The 15,888-nt window shown below is 38.4% G+C and overlaps 1 protein-coding gene across 1 annotated transcript in view; it reads left to right on the forward strand.

Annotated features, from left to right (window-relative positions):
* Window positions 1-15,888, forward strand: part of DISP1 (dispatched RND transporter family member 1) — a 73,315-nt gene that overhangs the window by 49,023 nt on the left and 8,404 nt on the right. The window contains exons 3-7 of the mRNA XM_063303990.1: window positions 8,362-8,391; window positions 11,602-11,725; window positions 13,357-13,484; window positions 14,384-14,481; window positions 15,284-15,381. Of these exons, the coding sequence (XP_063160060.1) occupies window positions 8,362-8,391; window positions 11,602-11,725; window positions 13,357-13,484; window positions 14,384-14,481; window positions 15,284-15,381 (478 nt within the window). The remainder of the gene's footprint in view (window positions 1-8,361; window positions 8,392-11,601; window positions 11,726-13,356; window positions 13,485-14,383; window positions 14,482-15,283; window positions 15,382-15,888) is intronic.

Genomic DNA, 15,888 nt, shown 5'->3' on the forward strand with positions numbered 1-15,888 from the left:
GAGTTGGAAGCCACAGTGTACTCTTGATAAGAAGCCAGGGTCTTGATTTAGACATCAAGAAAGTGAACTCTTGAAATTCCATAGTTTGTTCCTCTTACTAGACAGGGTAGTTAAACAAACATGATCTGATTGATCAGCAGCGCACCACTATGCTCTTGTTTGTGCTAAGCTAGAAATCTGAATAATTCCGGTAAGCTCAGATGTATGTAGCTGAGGTAGTGCTTGATTGTTCTTAAGAATGTGATTGTTTTGTAATCTTAGAGACTATGCTAGAGATTGGTAATATTTGGCATATTTTCACCAAGACTTAAATATTCTCCCCAATAAATGGAATATCATTTTGAAATTCTCTGCATTTTTAAAAAATCTTTTTAAACCTTGCCATAAAGCATTCAGCTCACCTTTAGCTATCAAAGTTGTGTCATTTAGTTCATTATTACGTATAGCAAACAGCACTAAACTTTTAGGGTGCCTATGGAGGTTTGGAGGAGTTGCCATGCAATTTCACTGAATCATTTCAAAATCCTCTTGAATATGCTCTACACCCTTGGAGAGATGTGGAGAAGATGCACAAAAGATGTTGCATATGAAATAATTTAAAAGGTACAGAAGTTGGACTGTTCTCAAATTGTGATTCATGATGATACTAAGATTTTTATTGCCTCTTAACGTTTCAGAACATTTTGTTTAGCCTATCCACCAAAGTAGATCTTTCCATAAATAACCTGGAAAGAGGGCAAAGGGAACAATGTATGTGAAAGCCTGTTCAACAACAGCAAAAAACTTAGAACAAATCAGATTTGGACAAAAACAGTTGGATAAAAAAAGCAATGAGATGCTTTTTCTTATCTCTCCCCCCCTCCCCCCCACTTCAGCTATTTCTGTCATCCCTTGCTGGACACAGTAATTTAATCTTGCAAATATCAGTCTGTGAGCAATAAAGTAGCCTTCTCCACTCCCATTATAGGGGCTGTGCTGGCTGAGGGCTCCTCACAGAAAAACAGCCCTGTGTGAGAGAGTTGCAAGATCAGAGTAGTTAAAATGGTTCAGCATTTGGGTGCAAGGCTCTTGAAATGGCATTGCTTTCATACTGTGTTGGTGGGTAGTGTGGTTTAGCAGAAGGTCAGAGTCCATAGCTGAAATTATTTATAAAACTTAACTCCTGCTAACCAATAGCAGTATTTCAGAAAAAGTATAATGTTTAATGGTGCATAATGGGAACCTGATTAGACCCTCATGCATAATGTTGAAAAGCTGCTTGGGCTTTCTTTCCATGTTTTGTCTCTTTAACTTAAACTAATGAGGGATTCCAGGGGCAAAATGGTTGAGAGCTACTGTTGGATGCACATGGTTCTATTCCATGCATAACTTTCATTTCAATCTCCTTGAGATTTCATCAATGTTCTCTTTCTGCTCTTGAGTCTCCTTCCATGGTAATTCCATGCAGGTAAAAACTTACAAACATTTTGTTTTGAGTACATTCTTCTTGGAAGCCCATCACTGCTTCTGCATGTGTTTTCTGGGCTGCCACAGCTTTCCTTGCCAAATACTCCTTGCATAGGATAGCCACCTGATTTTTCAGGGGAGCCACCTTCAGTATTTCCCAAGCTCAGTGGGCAAGCAAGGATGTGGATAGTGAGGTGCCAAATTACTTATTACTGTACTTATTAAAGAGATCTTACGCACTGGGAACATTTAATTGCCTCCATCTAAATCCAATTTCAAGCAATCCCTTAGATTTTGGGAGTTTGGGACAAAAGCATAACATTGTCACCAGCACAGGAGCCCTTTATGGTTTCTAATTTTGCTCAGGCTTGGCTGATTGAATCCAAATGGCCACTTTCTATTAGTGAACCCTTCAGGATATGATCTAGTAACTCTCAGTGTTGGTAGCTCCTACATTGGCTCAGTGTACCTACAGTTGGAAAACTGAGCTGATGAAAAATGAAATCAACTTAACCAAGCCCATGGCTTGCCTGAATGTTTGGAAGTTCAAGCCACGGCAGTCAAACTGCAGTTTCCCCACTCCCAATCAGCATCATTTCCACTCCCTAATCCCTGCAAAACATTTTGAAGCTGGCTGTGTGATTGTCTTTACTCACATTCATCTTGGAACACTAAGAACAAATAGGTGATACTATGAGGCATTCAGGGACCAATATATTTCAATCAGGGCCATCCCTAAACTTACGGCAGCTCCTGGAATAACGAAAAATTCCATTCCCTCACTTCACACAGACAAAGGAAAAAAATCAATAGCTACTCCTTCCCATGCCCATGTTTTCAGTATATTCTATGTGGTATTTATCTGGCCATTTTACAAATCAAGTCTGTGCTATTGGTATGAAGAGAAGCTGCTTGGTCTCATAAAATTCCATTGAAACATAGTTTTATTTCTTTGCACTCTTCCTAAGAGATGCAACCATTTGAAAGTTGCAGTGTGGGGTCTCTTGTGTATGCATCTGGGTGAGGAGTAAAGTTTTGCCCAGCCAAAACCTGCTGGTGTGCTCTGAATCCCTTCAATTAAACAACGTCATCTATTGGGACCCAGGAAGTGCGCCTTCTCTGTTGCGGTGCCTCATGTTTGGAATGAGATCCCCCCTGAAATTTATGTTCCTCCCACTCTGTAGGCATTGTGTCAAGCCTTGAGTGAGATGGATGGGGCCCCACGGTTTGTTGTTTTTGTTTTGTGTCTGTATATTATGTCCAGATCCCATCTTGGTTTTAGTTTGTATTGGGTTTTATGCCATTATTTGTGAACCACCCAGAGTTTCTTGGAATCAGGCAGTGTCCAAATTGAATTGAATTAAACAAATAATAAAGTTAGAATTTGGTGCACACTACATGCATAAGTGGGGAAAATCAAGCTGGGCAGTTTTTCATCTGGTTTGTGATATGCCTTAGAAATTGCCTAGAAGGATTAAGATTAGGTTATAAAATCTGGCATTCTAGATTAAGACAGTAGGAGGATGGGTGAAACAAGAATCCCCACAAATGGAGAAATGGCCAGTTCTCCAAGCTTTGTGCAGCTCCAGAGTCACGAAACAAAACTGCATCACAGAGATGCTGGAACGAAATTGTCTTGGCTGCCTAAGGAGGATATTGTGAGTACATGGCAACATCATGCTGATGCCAGTTTGGCATAAAGGCTGCATGTTGAAGGTCCATATATAGTAGAAAAAGTAAATCTAACGAACAACATGGAGGCTGCACCCTTTTCCCCACGTCTTTTGGACATGACCAGGGTCAAACCCAGTTCATCATTTTGAATGATCCTATCAGATCCAAACTGACCCTCCCTGCCCCCAGACAAAGTCCCCCTGCAAGCCCATCCAAACCAAAGAATAGTAGCCTCCTCACCAGCAAACCGCAGAGCCCAAGGGCAGCCCTAACAAGGGAATTGCAACCTAGAGAAACCCCAAAGTTCCAGCCTCTCTCAGCTGATGACCTCAACATTCCATCTTCTTTAACAATGGGTTTTCCCAGCTCTGCTGCCCTCCTGAAAGGCCTGAAAATCCTGAAAGATACATTGAGAAAGACCTGCCTGGCTTCCCCAAAATGGCCAGCAAATCAGATTCATAGGATTTCCTGCCTTGTAACCCTCAACTTTTTATAAAAAAATCTTTGCTTTTCCATTGTTCAGGGTCCTCTTTCTTGTAAAGCAGGCACCCAGTGATCATTGCAATAAACACCAGTGTTGTGCTCTTTATTTCAGCAAAAATCCATGACATCATCATGCCCAAATTGAGCCCATGATTTCAACTATTTATATAGAAACCATATTCAAGTTTATTGAGAATAATGTTGCTCTCCTGACTGCTGTGACACAGTCCCTGCAATGTCTGTACCCACAACATGGAAAGTCTTCAGGAAGATAAGCTGTATATACAGATCCAAGCAGAAACTCTGAACGTTCAATTCGTTGCTTTGGTGGGACCTTTGTTGTGCACACTGAAGGACCCACCCACCCCATGTTCACACCGTATGTGTAGACACCCCAGGTCAGGGATGATGTCACCTGCAAGAAGGCTCCATACAGATTGAGTGTTCACATTAAAGTTACCTTTGTAACTTGAGAATTGATGGGTATATTTTAACTCCCAGATAATCAATTTCCATGGGTGGTTTTTTTTTCCCCCCAGAAATAAAATTTTAGTAGATAGACTTGATAGAGTTCAAAAGCAAGAAGTATTGTCAGACAAACAATATAAGTGCCCTGCGGGCAGGGGGTCCCATAAATAAAAATAGTATTAATAATATCTAATGATCTTTTTGGAATGAATCATTGAAAGGTAAGAATAGCTCTACTATCTTCTAAATGATTTTCAGTAAATTCTGTTCAGTACAAAATCTAAACCCTCAACATTTTCAATCTCAGAAAGGTTTCATCCATTTATTCCTAATCCTTTTGGTTGTCATGCCAGAGGTTAATGGTCCTAATATTTCAAGGCTGCCAGAGTAAAGCAATATTATACTTTGATGCAATTGGGTATAAAGAAATTTAAGAATAGCATCTCAAATGTTAAGTCCAGTAATAGGGATGAAAACAAATGGTTTAATCATCAGTCTGTAGGCACTTGAATAAGGAATGCAGGCTTTTAGCAAGATATGATATGGAGAAGGAGGACACTAATAAAACCTCAGATAAGAATGGAAGCAATACCAGCTGGCCCAAGATACAGATTCCAGAGGAATGGGAGTACATTTCTGAGAAACTAAATAGCTCTGAACTTATGTCTTAAAGTGGCATACTATATTTGACATTTCCCTGCCTATTTAGGTACTCAGTGAATTTCTCGTGGCTGATCTAGGAGAACAGAAGCACGTGACACAAATGGTTTTGAAAGGATATGAGAGGATGAAGGTGCTAAATGGGGAAAGCACTAGAGGTTGTATTCTGTTGATCTAACGCTTACTAGACTCTGGTGTGAGGCCTAGCCTGGAATAACCAATGCAAGCAACATGAAGCAAAATTAAATTGTAACGAATTAAAAATTTGTGTGCACATTCATTGCACAATGAATTATGTGAACCAAAGTTTTGGAATTGGCATTTCCACAATAAAAATATGGTGAAATTTTATGCTAACAGAAGGGCCCTCTTGGGTGCATTTTGGAGTTTTTTATGAGGATGTTTATGGCACAATAATTGGGGGGGGGGCTTTGTTTTTAAAATACTTTTTATGGAAGGAGATTGAAAATAATATCCAGAGTGTTTACATTGTTTCATTGTTGCATTTTTGTAATTCATTATTGATATATCACCCATGGCCAGGCACTTGCTATGAGCTCCTCTTTCATCCCACAGCAGGCTTAATATGCTGTTTTTAGTGGGCGAGGGCCATAGTGGCTAGAGTGATGAAAAAAGTGGGCAGGGCCATGCCTTGTGCCTGGGTTGACTTTGCTGGTTCTTTTTTATTTCTTTTAAGGGAGGATGTAAGTTTAAGGGAGGAAGTAAGTTTGCTTGGAACAAACAGTCTATATTTTTTAAGTGTGGCAGTACCTTGCCAAAGTTGACTGATCTCATCTAAATATCAGACCAGCTCAGTGCTTGGATAGGAGACCATCAAGAAATCTGAGGACTGTAAACTAAACTGCAGAATCCCCGAAACATCTCAGAAGGCAATGGCCAACCACTTCCATATTGTTGCCAAGACGTGCCCATGAAGATCCACTTTAGGGATCGTGTTATGTTTTCATATGATTCATATGTTTTCATATGCAATACTGATTTCTACAACTGAAATTTGGCAGCCCAGTTGAATGGGGATCATTGGGCCACAAAATGGATGGGGATAAGGTTCTGGTTGTCAATGCCCCCTTATTCTCATGTGGCTTTTTCTGGAGTCTCTTCAGAGCTCTCTCATAGCACCTTATTGCATTTAGCTTTCCATCCCCAAGTGGCTTTCCAGTTGGTTTATGTAAGAACATCCACTGTATGGCAGAGGGCGAGGGTGCTTGAAGGCCAGTGTTAAAATATGAAACTTGAACTCCCCTTAAGAGAATACACCAGTATTGAGGTTAATAAAGCTCTAGGAATAAATCTTTTCTATTTCCTTATACAAATAATTATGCCGGTAGCTTTCTCCCTCCTGAATATAGATTAGGTTGGCTATTTGCACTTGAACTTTCTCCATTGTATGTATGGGATCTGATAGGACAAACATGAATTCATTAAGCAGAAAGAAAATTCTGTTGCTGAATAAATTGAATAGGTGCTTCAGAGATTAAAGTAGCAGCAAACCTTTGATTCATTTCGTAGTCATGTGTGAATTGCTTTGAGGAAGAGAGAATGACTGAGTTCAAAATAATTCACTCTATATCTCTAAAAAGGAAAGGGTAGAATCCAGAGAATATGAATGCTATGCTTTGTTTTTCCTCAGAAAACAACCCTAACCCTACCCTCTCTGAGGAATGGTTTGAAACAAGGTGTTTACATTTGATGTGGCATGTTAAGAAATGTAGATTTGGGGTGTGCATATGTGCATGCTTGTATGTTTAAGCTTATTGGGTGGAGGTTAGCCTATGGCTTCAGTCCAAATATAGTCCTAGGATTCCAAGCCATGTCCAAGTTCCTCCTCCTGCTTTAGCCCTTTCAAGCAAATTTCATCCTGCACAAAAGAATGATAAAATCCTTCATATTTGAAATGTTAAAGGTCACACCTGCTATCAAACTGTTTTGCTTCCAAATGCATGCTTTAGAAAAACTGCATCAAAATGAGTCCATGCACTGTAATCAATCCATTGCAGCTGTTTATGACCATTTCATTATACTGCTGGTTAGAAGTGAAATTAAGAAGTCTTAATTTCAACAAAAAAATAGTTATGCTCTGAAATATAGACATGCATAGCAAATTTTCCTTTTCAGTTAACATTGTTCATCTCCTGTTTTGAAAGTGTTATTCTCAGTTCTATTTATTTATTTCGTCATATAGCCGAAATAAATATTAAATAAAATATTTTTATTTTTTAAAAAAACGTTTAACGTATTTTAATATTTATTTTTAAACATTAACTATTTATTTAAAAATATTTTTAAAATATTAAATTTGCAAGGAAACCTCCAAATTTCAGAGACACTAATCTCTAGACAGTTTCAAGGGAAACACTCCTCTCTCCTCATCACAGAATAGCAATTCTTCATAGTTTGTCCTTATATGTCATCCAAAAATGCAGTCCAAGAAATGCTGTGGGTCCATTGCAAAACAAATCCAGTGAAGTGCCTAACTGAAATAATGGTGGACCATGAGCCCACTGTACCTTGCTTTGAATGTAATAAGATACAGTAAGTTCAAACCCTCTAGTAATCATCACCTCCTAGTACATACATGGTGATAAGTTGAATTTAGAGGAAATTTAAATTATCCTGTGTGGAGGGGAAAAGTCACTTGTTCTTGCATTAGCTTGTGTACATCATGTTAAATGTGATATGCAAATATAGCATAGGTGGTCATGGCCATGCTGATTAGTCTAACTATCCTTAGTTGAAGCAAGCCAATTTCAAGTAGTGATTTCTCAAGCATTATTGTTTTAACAAATGATATGAAACATTTGCTATAGTTTATATTTTGGATGTAATTTGAAATCAGAAGAAAAACGTTTGATCTCTTAACACTTCAAAAGGAGGTAGGTCAATATAACACAAATAATTGTTTACAACTTTGGACTAGTTACTATATTTCTAAATTTGAAATAAAGAATATTGAGATGATTTTTTTCTTGAAAGAATTAGGAGTGCAGAGAAGTGGTATTAAAAGCCAGTCATCTCTTAAAATAAAGATTGTTTTCTTCCTGAAGTCATGACTTAATTTACTATCTTGGTCATTGGTTATATTTGTTGTGTGCCTTTATCTGATATTTTCAAAGGGTTTGCAGCTTTCCCTAAGAGGCTCTTTTTTAGTGATCTGATCAGAGTTTGGAAAGCAAGACCATTTTTTTTCCTAAATAAGAGCAGCGGGATTTCCCCTCCTTTTATTTGGAGCAAATTGGTCATGATGCTTGCTCAGATCTTCTACCAAAAAAAAAAAAGTGTGCACTTAAGCACTCAGTTAAATGTGCCTGTGTGTGTGCAGAATATGTTAATAAATAGGGAGAAAGGAAGGCACAGCGATTAAGAATATTATTTCATGGCATAATTAAGAGTTAGATAGATGTGCTTCGCAGAGCAACTGATCAAGAATTCTGTGCAATTTTCTTCCCTCAGAAAAGAAGGAAAAATATGCATGTTGTGGCTGGGGATGATGGGAGTTGTCCCAAACATTTGAAAGTTGGGAAATGCTGATCTAAATAAGTAGACAGGAAGGGAAAACTTGAGTGCTGGTAGAACTTCTCTCTCTAAAGTAAGTTTTTGTTTAATTTTCAGGCCAGCCAGAACAGTAACATTGCCAAAAAGGTAAGATCTCATTTCTAGTTAATGTATTTCTTTTGGATTTTCTTCATGCACTTTTAGCATTAAAAATTATTGGTGATGTCATCTGAATGGAGGGGATAAAGAAAGAAAGTTTCATTATATTTAGAACAGGTGGCCCCAGTGAATGGGCTGTAAGCTTTCTTTGTGCAGCCAGGGCCCTGGAAATCCAGGGGCAGCTGGGTTAGTCCTGTTGCTGCCAGGCAGCTGGTGTGCATTGGAGCCAATTCCCATGTTAGGGTTCATGTATGAGACCCTCAGAAGCATCCACTTCCTACTTGAGTTGACATCCTGCCCCTCCCTTTATTTTTCCACAAGGGTAGCAATTCCTTATGATCCTGATAAAAAGAAGTAGCTAGAAATTACATTTCAAGGAAGGGGAATTGTGAAACCGTGTGTGTGTGTTTCTGTTCATCCTTAGTTCTGCTATAAAAGGGGGAAGTCTATTCCTCAGTCTTCTGGAGTTAGAAACCAAAAAAAGCCAGTAAAGGTTGCAGTATCACAACACTGAGGACATTCTGTAAAATGAACAATGTAGGAATATGAATATACACACAAACACACAAGCTAATTCTGATACTTGAGTGTCCAGTATATAACAAAAAGATGAGGTCATGTATTACATTGGAGGATGCCTCTTGCATTCTTCTCAATTAGTCTTTCAATAGGCCATGGCAAAAGTGCTTATGAATACATTCAGTGTGCTGAGCATGACACAGATCTGTCAACCACATAAGAAAAGATGTCAAAAAGAAGCAACCCAGTTCTCCTGACCCCAAAGTTAAAGCAACCTTAATTATTACAGAATTTGGCGATCTTCTGAAATGGTCTTCAAACGATCATTTTCCAAACTGGCATCCATCCAATCTTCTTTGCCCTCCACAGGCAATTTTTCTGAAATAAGTTCCTTGATTCTAACATGTTGTCAACATTGACAACTCATTTTCTAAGGTATCTGCAGGATGCTTATGGGATTGCTGGTTAAACCCATATTCATAGCAGATGGAAGAAACTTATAGTTGTTAATTAATGATGCCTCACTGCTCCCACCTAAATCTTGTTCCTAATTTATTTATACAAGAACAAGATGCCAGGAGAGTTGTTTATAATCACAAGACCATGCATGCTTATATCCATAGTGAGCAAGCCGTGCTGAATAGTTAGAATAGGTGACACCTTTCTTATCCCATTGCTGAATTCAAGGGTTCCCTGCAAAGTAGGATGTCTTCATAGACTGTGAAAGTTTACTTCTGTTGAACATTTGTCAGAACAGAAATACTCGCTTCAAAAGAAAATGCCACTGAGTCACTGGATTGAGGATTTTAGCTGTTGGTTTTAACTGGTTTTATTATTTACAATTTTTTGCTGCTCAAAGTTTGCTTCCTTGCAAAGTGGAATTTTCCATTTCTCCCATAAAATAGCTGTCACTAATACTAGTTTCAGCATTTCATTAGATTAAATTCTAATCCAAGCATTTTTTTAGATAAAAGTCAGGCAGCAGCATATCATTGGAAGCAATTCTTGACATAGGCTCACCACGGTTAAAATTTTTGGTCTTAATTTTGGTCTTAGACAAAAGCTATAGGTGAGAAGTAATCTTAAAAGTTACAGAAAGGTTAAACTTTTTATTGTCTAAGTCCTCCAACAGTTGGGAAACAGATTTTGATAAGCAGTGCAAATTTTCTTGAGTTCAGTTCAGATGCACTCTTGATTCTTATTCCTTAATACAGCAGATAGATAAATAAATCTCCTTTTTTGTAACATAGAGTTTAATGATCTGGCCTAGACCTTTTCAGGCTTTTTTCTCCCTTAAAGTCATCCAGAGACGGCCAGATTGGGGTGGTTTATAAATGTTGCAAACAAACAGAGTGTCCCTTCACCTTTCCCTTGATTTCATATCCCAAGAGAAGCAGGAAATAGTCCCCCAATGCTATGTATCATGAAGCCCAAGAATGATCAGAGATGGTCCTTTTTCAGGGGCTCTTCTTTTCTTTCAAATCCAAAGCAAGAAAGCATTTTTATACTTGTTTTCTGGATAAAACTAATTGGATACAATCCTTTTTATTTATCAAATTTTTATCACCGCCCAACTCCCCCCTGAGGAGGGACTCTGGGCGGTTTACAGTAAAAATAAAATTTAAAATTCAATCCAACCTATAGATAATACATTATGTATAGAAATAAATAGGAGATAAAAATATAAAATACAATAAAATCCAGATGTCAGCAAGGTTCTACTTCAGTCCGTGAATGTATAAGGGGCCATTCTAGGATACTAGCCATCCCCAAGAATGACTATTCCCCTCCCTGCCCCAGGCACGATGGCAAAACCGGGTCTTCAGTTTTTTATGGAAGTTTTTTACCTCTCCAATTTCTAATACAGATACTTACAAACTTTTGAAATACCGAACACATTATCAGTTAAGCTACTGAGCTCAAATCTTCAATTTGCTGCTGTAGTGACTGAAAGCTGGACATAACAAAACTAATAGCGAAGGGTGGAATACCTTCTCTATTTACCTTCTCCATTTTAGAATGGAGAATTTACCTTCTCCATTTTCGAATGGTTACATAGTGTTTCTTTTCACTGAGCCTTAAATTAACATTGTGTGCCTTCATTCCATGAAATTATTTGCAACTTTTGCAGAATTGATGGAGAAGTCTTGCTTTAATGTTGCATAGTGTTTAAGGAATTGAATTTGGAAACATTCTGACCAGACCAAATATATGACCTAGTGGTAAAAGCTGAAAATTAGTAGTGTGCCTGTAGTCTAATAGAGTGCTTGTATTTGAAATGGCATGGTTTTTCTAAACCACAGGTGCCAAAGTGATTCAGATTAAATATATAGCGATTACCATTAATATCCTGCAAGCCAAACAAATAGAAAATAATTGCAGTAGAAAAGAGAGGGAGAAAAAAATTAAGCTGTACTTCTTCATTATACATGAAGGACAAATCTGTATCAACATTCTTGCATGAAGAAATGCTGAAGAAAAAATGGGTAGGAGATTAGATTTATATTTATTGGAAAGTAATATTGGAAATTCAGTCCTCTTTAGATGAAGATGATGGTGATATTCTTAAAAACCATTTTATTCATTAAAATAATGAATATAAATTAACCCTATCTCCTGATTTCTTTTTCTCTACTGGCACCTTTCTCCTGTTCATGTTTGCTTTCCATTTTTTTCTAGCTATGCAGCTCTGATAGCAGACTGGCCTGTAGTGGTGTTAGGCATGTGCACTGTTTTAATTGTGGTATGTGCATTGGTTGGAATTCTAGTCCCAGACCTTCCAGACTTCTCTGATCCTTTATTGGTGAGTAATATCTTGTGCTGTCAAAGCATTGTGTTGGCACATCCAACCCCCCCCCAACAATAATGATAAACAGAGAGCTGTAGTAAATTATGGGTGAACATATTGTATTGCTTTCAAATGCAGATGTGCCCAAATCCAAACCCCATATCTGAATATTTATAAAGTACTTGAAGCCAGATGTCTTCAGCTATGTGGATGCAGCTGCTGAATCTTTTCTTAAAGAGCAAATCTTTGAAGAGTCCTCTTCCAGCAACAGCTCTAAGTGTGATTTGAGCTTATTTACTATAGAAATATATGCAACATCAGATACCTTAAATAATAACTCAATAAATAGAAGATTAATTTAGATAACAGTAGTACTATTCAGGCATTATGTGAGTGGTGAACAGGCCCACAGTACATTGTTCTGCCGAAGACACCGCATGTCTGATTTAGCTCTTTGCCCAAACATCAATGGGTGCTATCACAAGTGTTTACAAAGAAGGGGTTTTGCTTATTCAGCAGAGGCTTTCCTGTAGCTGGAACCCACCTAAAGCAAGGTCTTAGCACATGGGATAGTCTTTACGCATATACGGTATGCATGATGGCTTCCCCCGCAGATCAGAAGGCTAAGACGTTCCAGTATGAGAAAAAGTTACACTCGATTATTTTCCTGTTTAAGAGTATTTAAGAATAGCAGATGACATGCTAGTTGTGAGCACGGCTGTGCACAATATGGAGAAAGAAAGAGGAAAGAAATTCTTCTCTCCTGTTATAATAGTCCAGCTTTATGTAAGTAAACTGAATGATAGGAAATGCAGAGCAAATAAAAGTAAGAACTGTTTTATATGAGACATAAACTGCAGAATCAAGTGCAGCAAGATGTGATCACAGTCACTGATTAGTCATGATGGATGCATGCAAACTTTAGAATCAGGCAGCCTTTTTGTGAATAGCAGTTGCTGAACAACAGCAGAAGGAGGCTGTTGTTTTCAGGTCCTTTTAATGGGAACTGAAATGGCACTGTGGGAAACAAGATGTTGAACTAACTAGGCATTTGGTATGATCCATCAGAGCTTTGTGTTGCCCAGATGCAGCATACTGGATGATTTCTGTCTAGAGAGCATTCCTGTGGTTTGTTTATGATGATACGGTTGGTCAGAAGTCCTCTATGTATTATGTTTGGGTGACTCAGTAAGCTAGAAACAAGTGACTCATTATTTTCAAGCCATGTTGTTTGGAAGACATTGTTAGCCATGTATAGGTATATTCTCCACTGACTAATAAGACAGCTTATCATATTTATCTGAAAACAGTTAATAAATAGCATAAATTGCTCTGTCCTGACATTGCTGTCTTAATGTTTTTCATTTGTGTTTGGTTATGCTCCTTCTCTCCATTTGGTGTCACTGGCTCATGGGAATTGGGAAATCGTGATGCTTAGTGACATTGGGTTGTTGGCTAAGTCAAGTAGTGGAAGCCTGTGTTTCAACTCATGTCACCCTGGCATCAGAATATGAAGCAACTTAAATGTTTGAGTGTTATCTGTGGAAAAGTATTTTTTAATAAGATTCTTAAGTTTTAATTTCTGTCTGCCTGTTAAGTCCAAGAATGGCATGTGTTAAAAAAAGCTCTTCAATGTTCTGCTGCAGGGTTTTGAACCAAGAGGAACTGCTATTGGACAGAGACTGGTCACCTGGAATAACATGGTGAAAAACACAGGCTACAAAGCAACTTTAGCAAACTACCCATTTAAGTATGCAGATGAGCAGGCTAAGAGGTAAAGGCTTGCAATCAAGTTATCTGCTACTGGTGCTATGTGCCACTTATTGAAATACCCAGTCCTCCAAGTGTTTGCACACAGAAATGTTTAATACACCTTTTTTTCCTGCCTGCCACAGAATAAAAAGCATTTGCATTTTACATCTGGCTCTTTTATTTGCAAGTTAACAATAGGGTGATGCAGTGTTTCAAATGCAGAAGGGGTGCTTTGGAATGTTCAGGAGCAAAAATGCAGCATCTGTTTGTGACTAATTAAAACAGTTACACAGTGTTTCTCAACCTTAGCAACTTTAAGACACGTGGACTTCAACTCCCAGAATTAATTCAACTCCCAGCTACATGATCCTGGAAACGGGTGAGGTTAAGTTGCAGGGGATCCTGTGTTAATATTAAATCTAAAGCATTGCACAGCCCTGGTAAACAATTAAGTGGCAAAAGTCTACCAACTTTGTGTCTTTTTGTCTGTAATATTACATGATTTGGGTGACTATGTGTTATTATATGATTTCTAATTACTTTTAAGCATGGGTAATTAACATTGCCATTATTATTATTTTTAACTTCCAGTTATCCTCCTTTACGCTGTTCTTTGCCATTTTGTAATGCTTCCACTTTCCTTATGTAATTGTCAACTTTTTCCATTGCAATTTTATAATAGTCCAGCGGCTACTTACTCTGTCTTATTGTATGTTTGGATGCAACCTGCATTGGTGTTTTTATCCTTTGATTTAGGATAAGCTTCTCCAATGTGACAGCTTTACAGAACTCCTCAATCATCCCTCTGCATTTTGTTTGGTTGCTTTGCTCTGATTTAGTACTTTTTAAATCTATGTTTATTGTTGGAATAAAAAGGACTACTTGAAATTAATCATCACTTTTAAAAATTGTTCTCAATAGCCATCGGGATGACAGATGGTCTGATGATCACTATGAAAGAGAGAAGAGGGAGGCTGGCTGGAATTTCCAGAAAGACAGCTTTTTCTGTGACATTCCAAGTGAGTTGATCAATATTTCAGCTGTAAAATAAAATTGGCTTTATATATGCAGGCATGACAAATTTGAGTGAATACATCAGTGTTTCTCAACCTTGGCAACTTTAAGGTGTGTGGACTTCAACTCCCAGAATTCCCCAGCCAGCCATGCTTTTATTTGCAGTTTTTCATTTCCCAGAAATTGGTCTTTTCTGACTGAGAAAAGGAATGCTGCCTAATATGGACTAAGCTAAATGCGTTTCTGTATTAAGATTGTCACCGTATTAATGGCATTAGACAACCGTCTGCTGGGGACACTTTACTTTGGATTCCTGCACCAAGCATGGGTTGGCCTAAATGGCTCTTCCAACCCTAAGATCCTTTGCCTTTCCTTTTTTTTAATCATAAGTGGGACAAAAATGATAGATTTCCACTTTCTTTTATAATGTTTGGAGTATTGAAAGAAACAACATGGCTCTTTGTTGTTGGAAATAAACAGGGGGCTTATTCATTGTTTCTAAAAACAACCTAATAAAAATGATATATTCTTTAAAAAAACCGAGCTGCTATTGTATTTATATGCATTCATTCTCTTGTTAAAGTGCAGAGAATGTTTTAGAAAGATAGTTTCAGCTAGGGGGTAATCATGATGCTCCCTCTCCATTTTAGCTTTACAATAATCCTACAAGTTACATTAGGCTAAGAGATGGTTACTACTCCACGGTCCTGTGGCACACCCTTCTGTCTTTTCTGCTGCACTGAGTTCCATTAATTTCAGAGTTCTATGATATCTGTGACCCTCACAATATATCAACCTCAATTTCAGGTGATCGTTACTCCCGAGTGGTATTTACATCAGCAAATGGAGATGACTTGTGGAATTTACCTGCCATAAAGTCAATGTGCAGTGTGGATAATATGAGGGTAGGTAAAAGTATTAACTTTAATATAGAGGAATGTACATTTGAAATAGGGACGCGGTGGTGCTGCGGGTTAAACCGCTGAGCTGCCGATCGGAAGGTCGGCGGTTCGAAACCGCGTGACGGGCTGAGCTCCCGTTGCTCGTCCCAGATCCTGCTCACCTAGCAGTTTGAAAACATGCAAATGTGAGTAGATCAATAGGTACCGCTTCGGCGGGAAGGTAACGGCGTTCCGTGTCGTCATGCTGGCCACATGACCCGGAAGTGTCTACGGACAACGCTGGCTCTAAGGCTTAGAAACGGAGATGAGCACCGCCCCCTAGAGTCGGACACGACTGGACTTTACGTCAAGGGAAACCTTTACCTTTACCTACATTTGAAATGTTGCTCTCTTGTCTTAATCATTGTTCAGCTGTTGACATGCTACAGAGTAAGCTGTTGGCAAGCATGTAATGGTACTGCCTGATACTTCTTTGCCCACCCCTTTCAGTCCTAACAATGCCATCTGTTT

The sequence above is a fragment of the Candoia aspera genome, chromosome 1 (genome assembly GCF_035149785.1).
Source record: "Candoia aspera isolate rCanAsp1 chromosome 1, rCanAsp1.hap2, whole genome shotgun sequence".
Taxonomy (NCBI): domain Eukaryota; kingdom Metazoa; phylum Chordata; class Lepidosauria; order Squamata; family Boidae; genus Candoia; species Candoia aspera.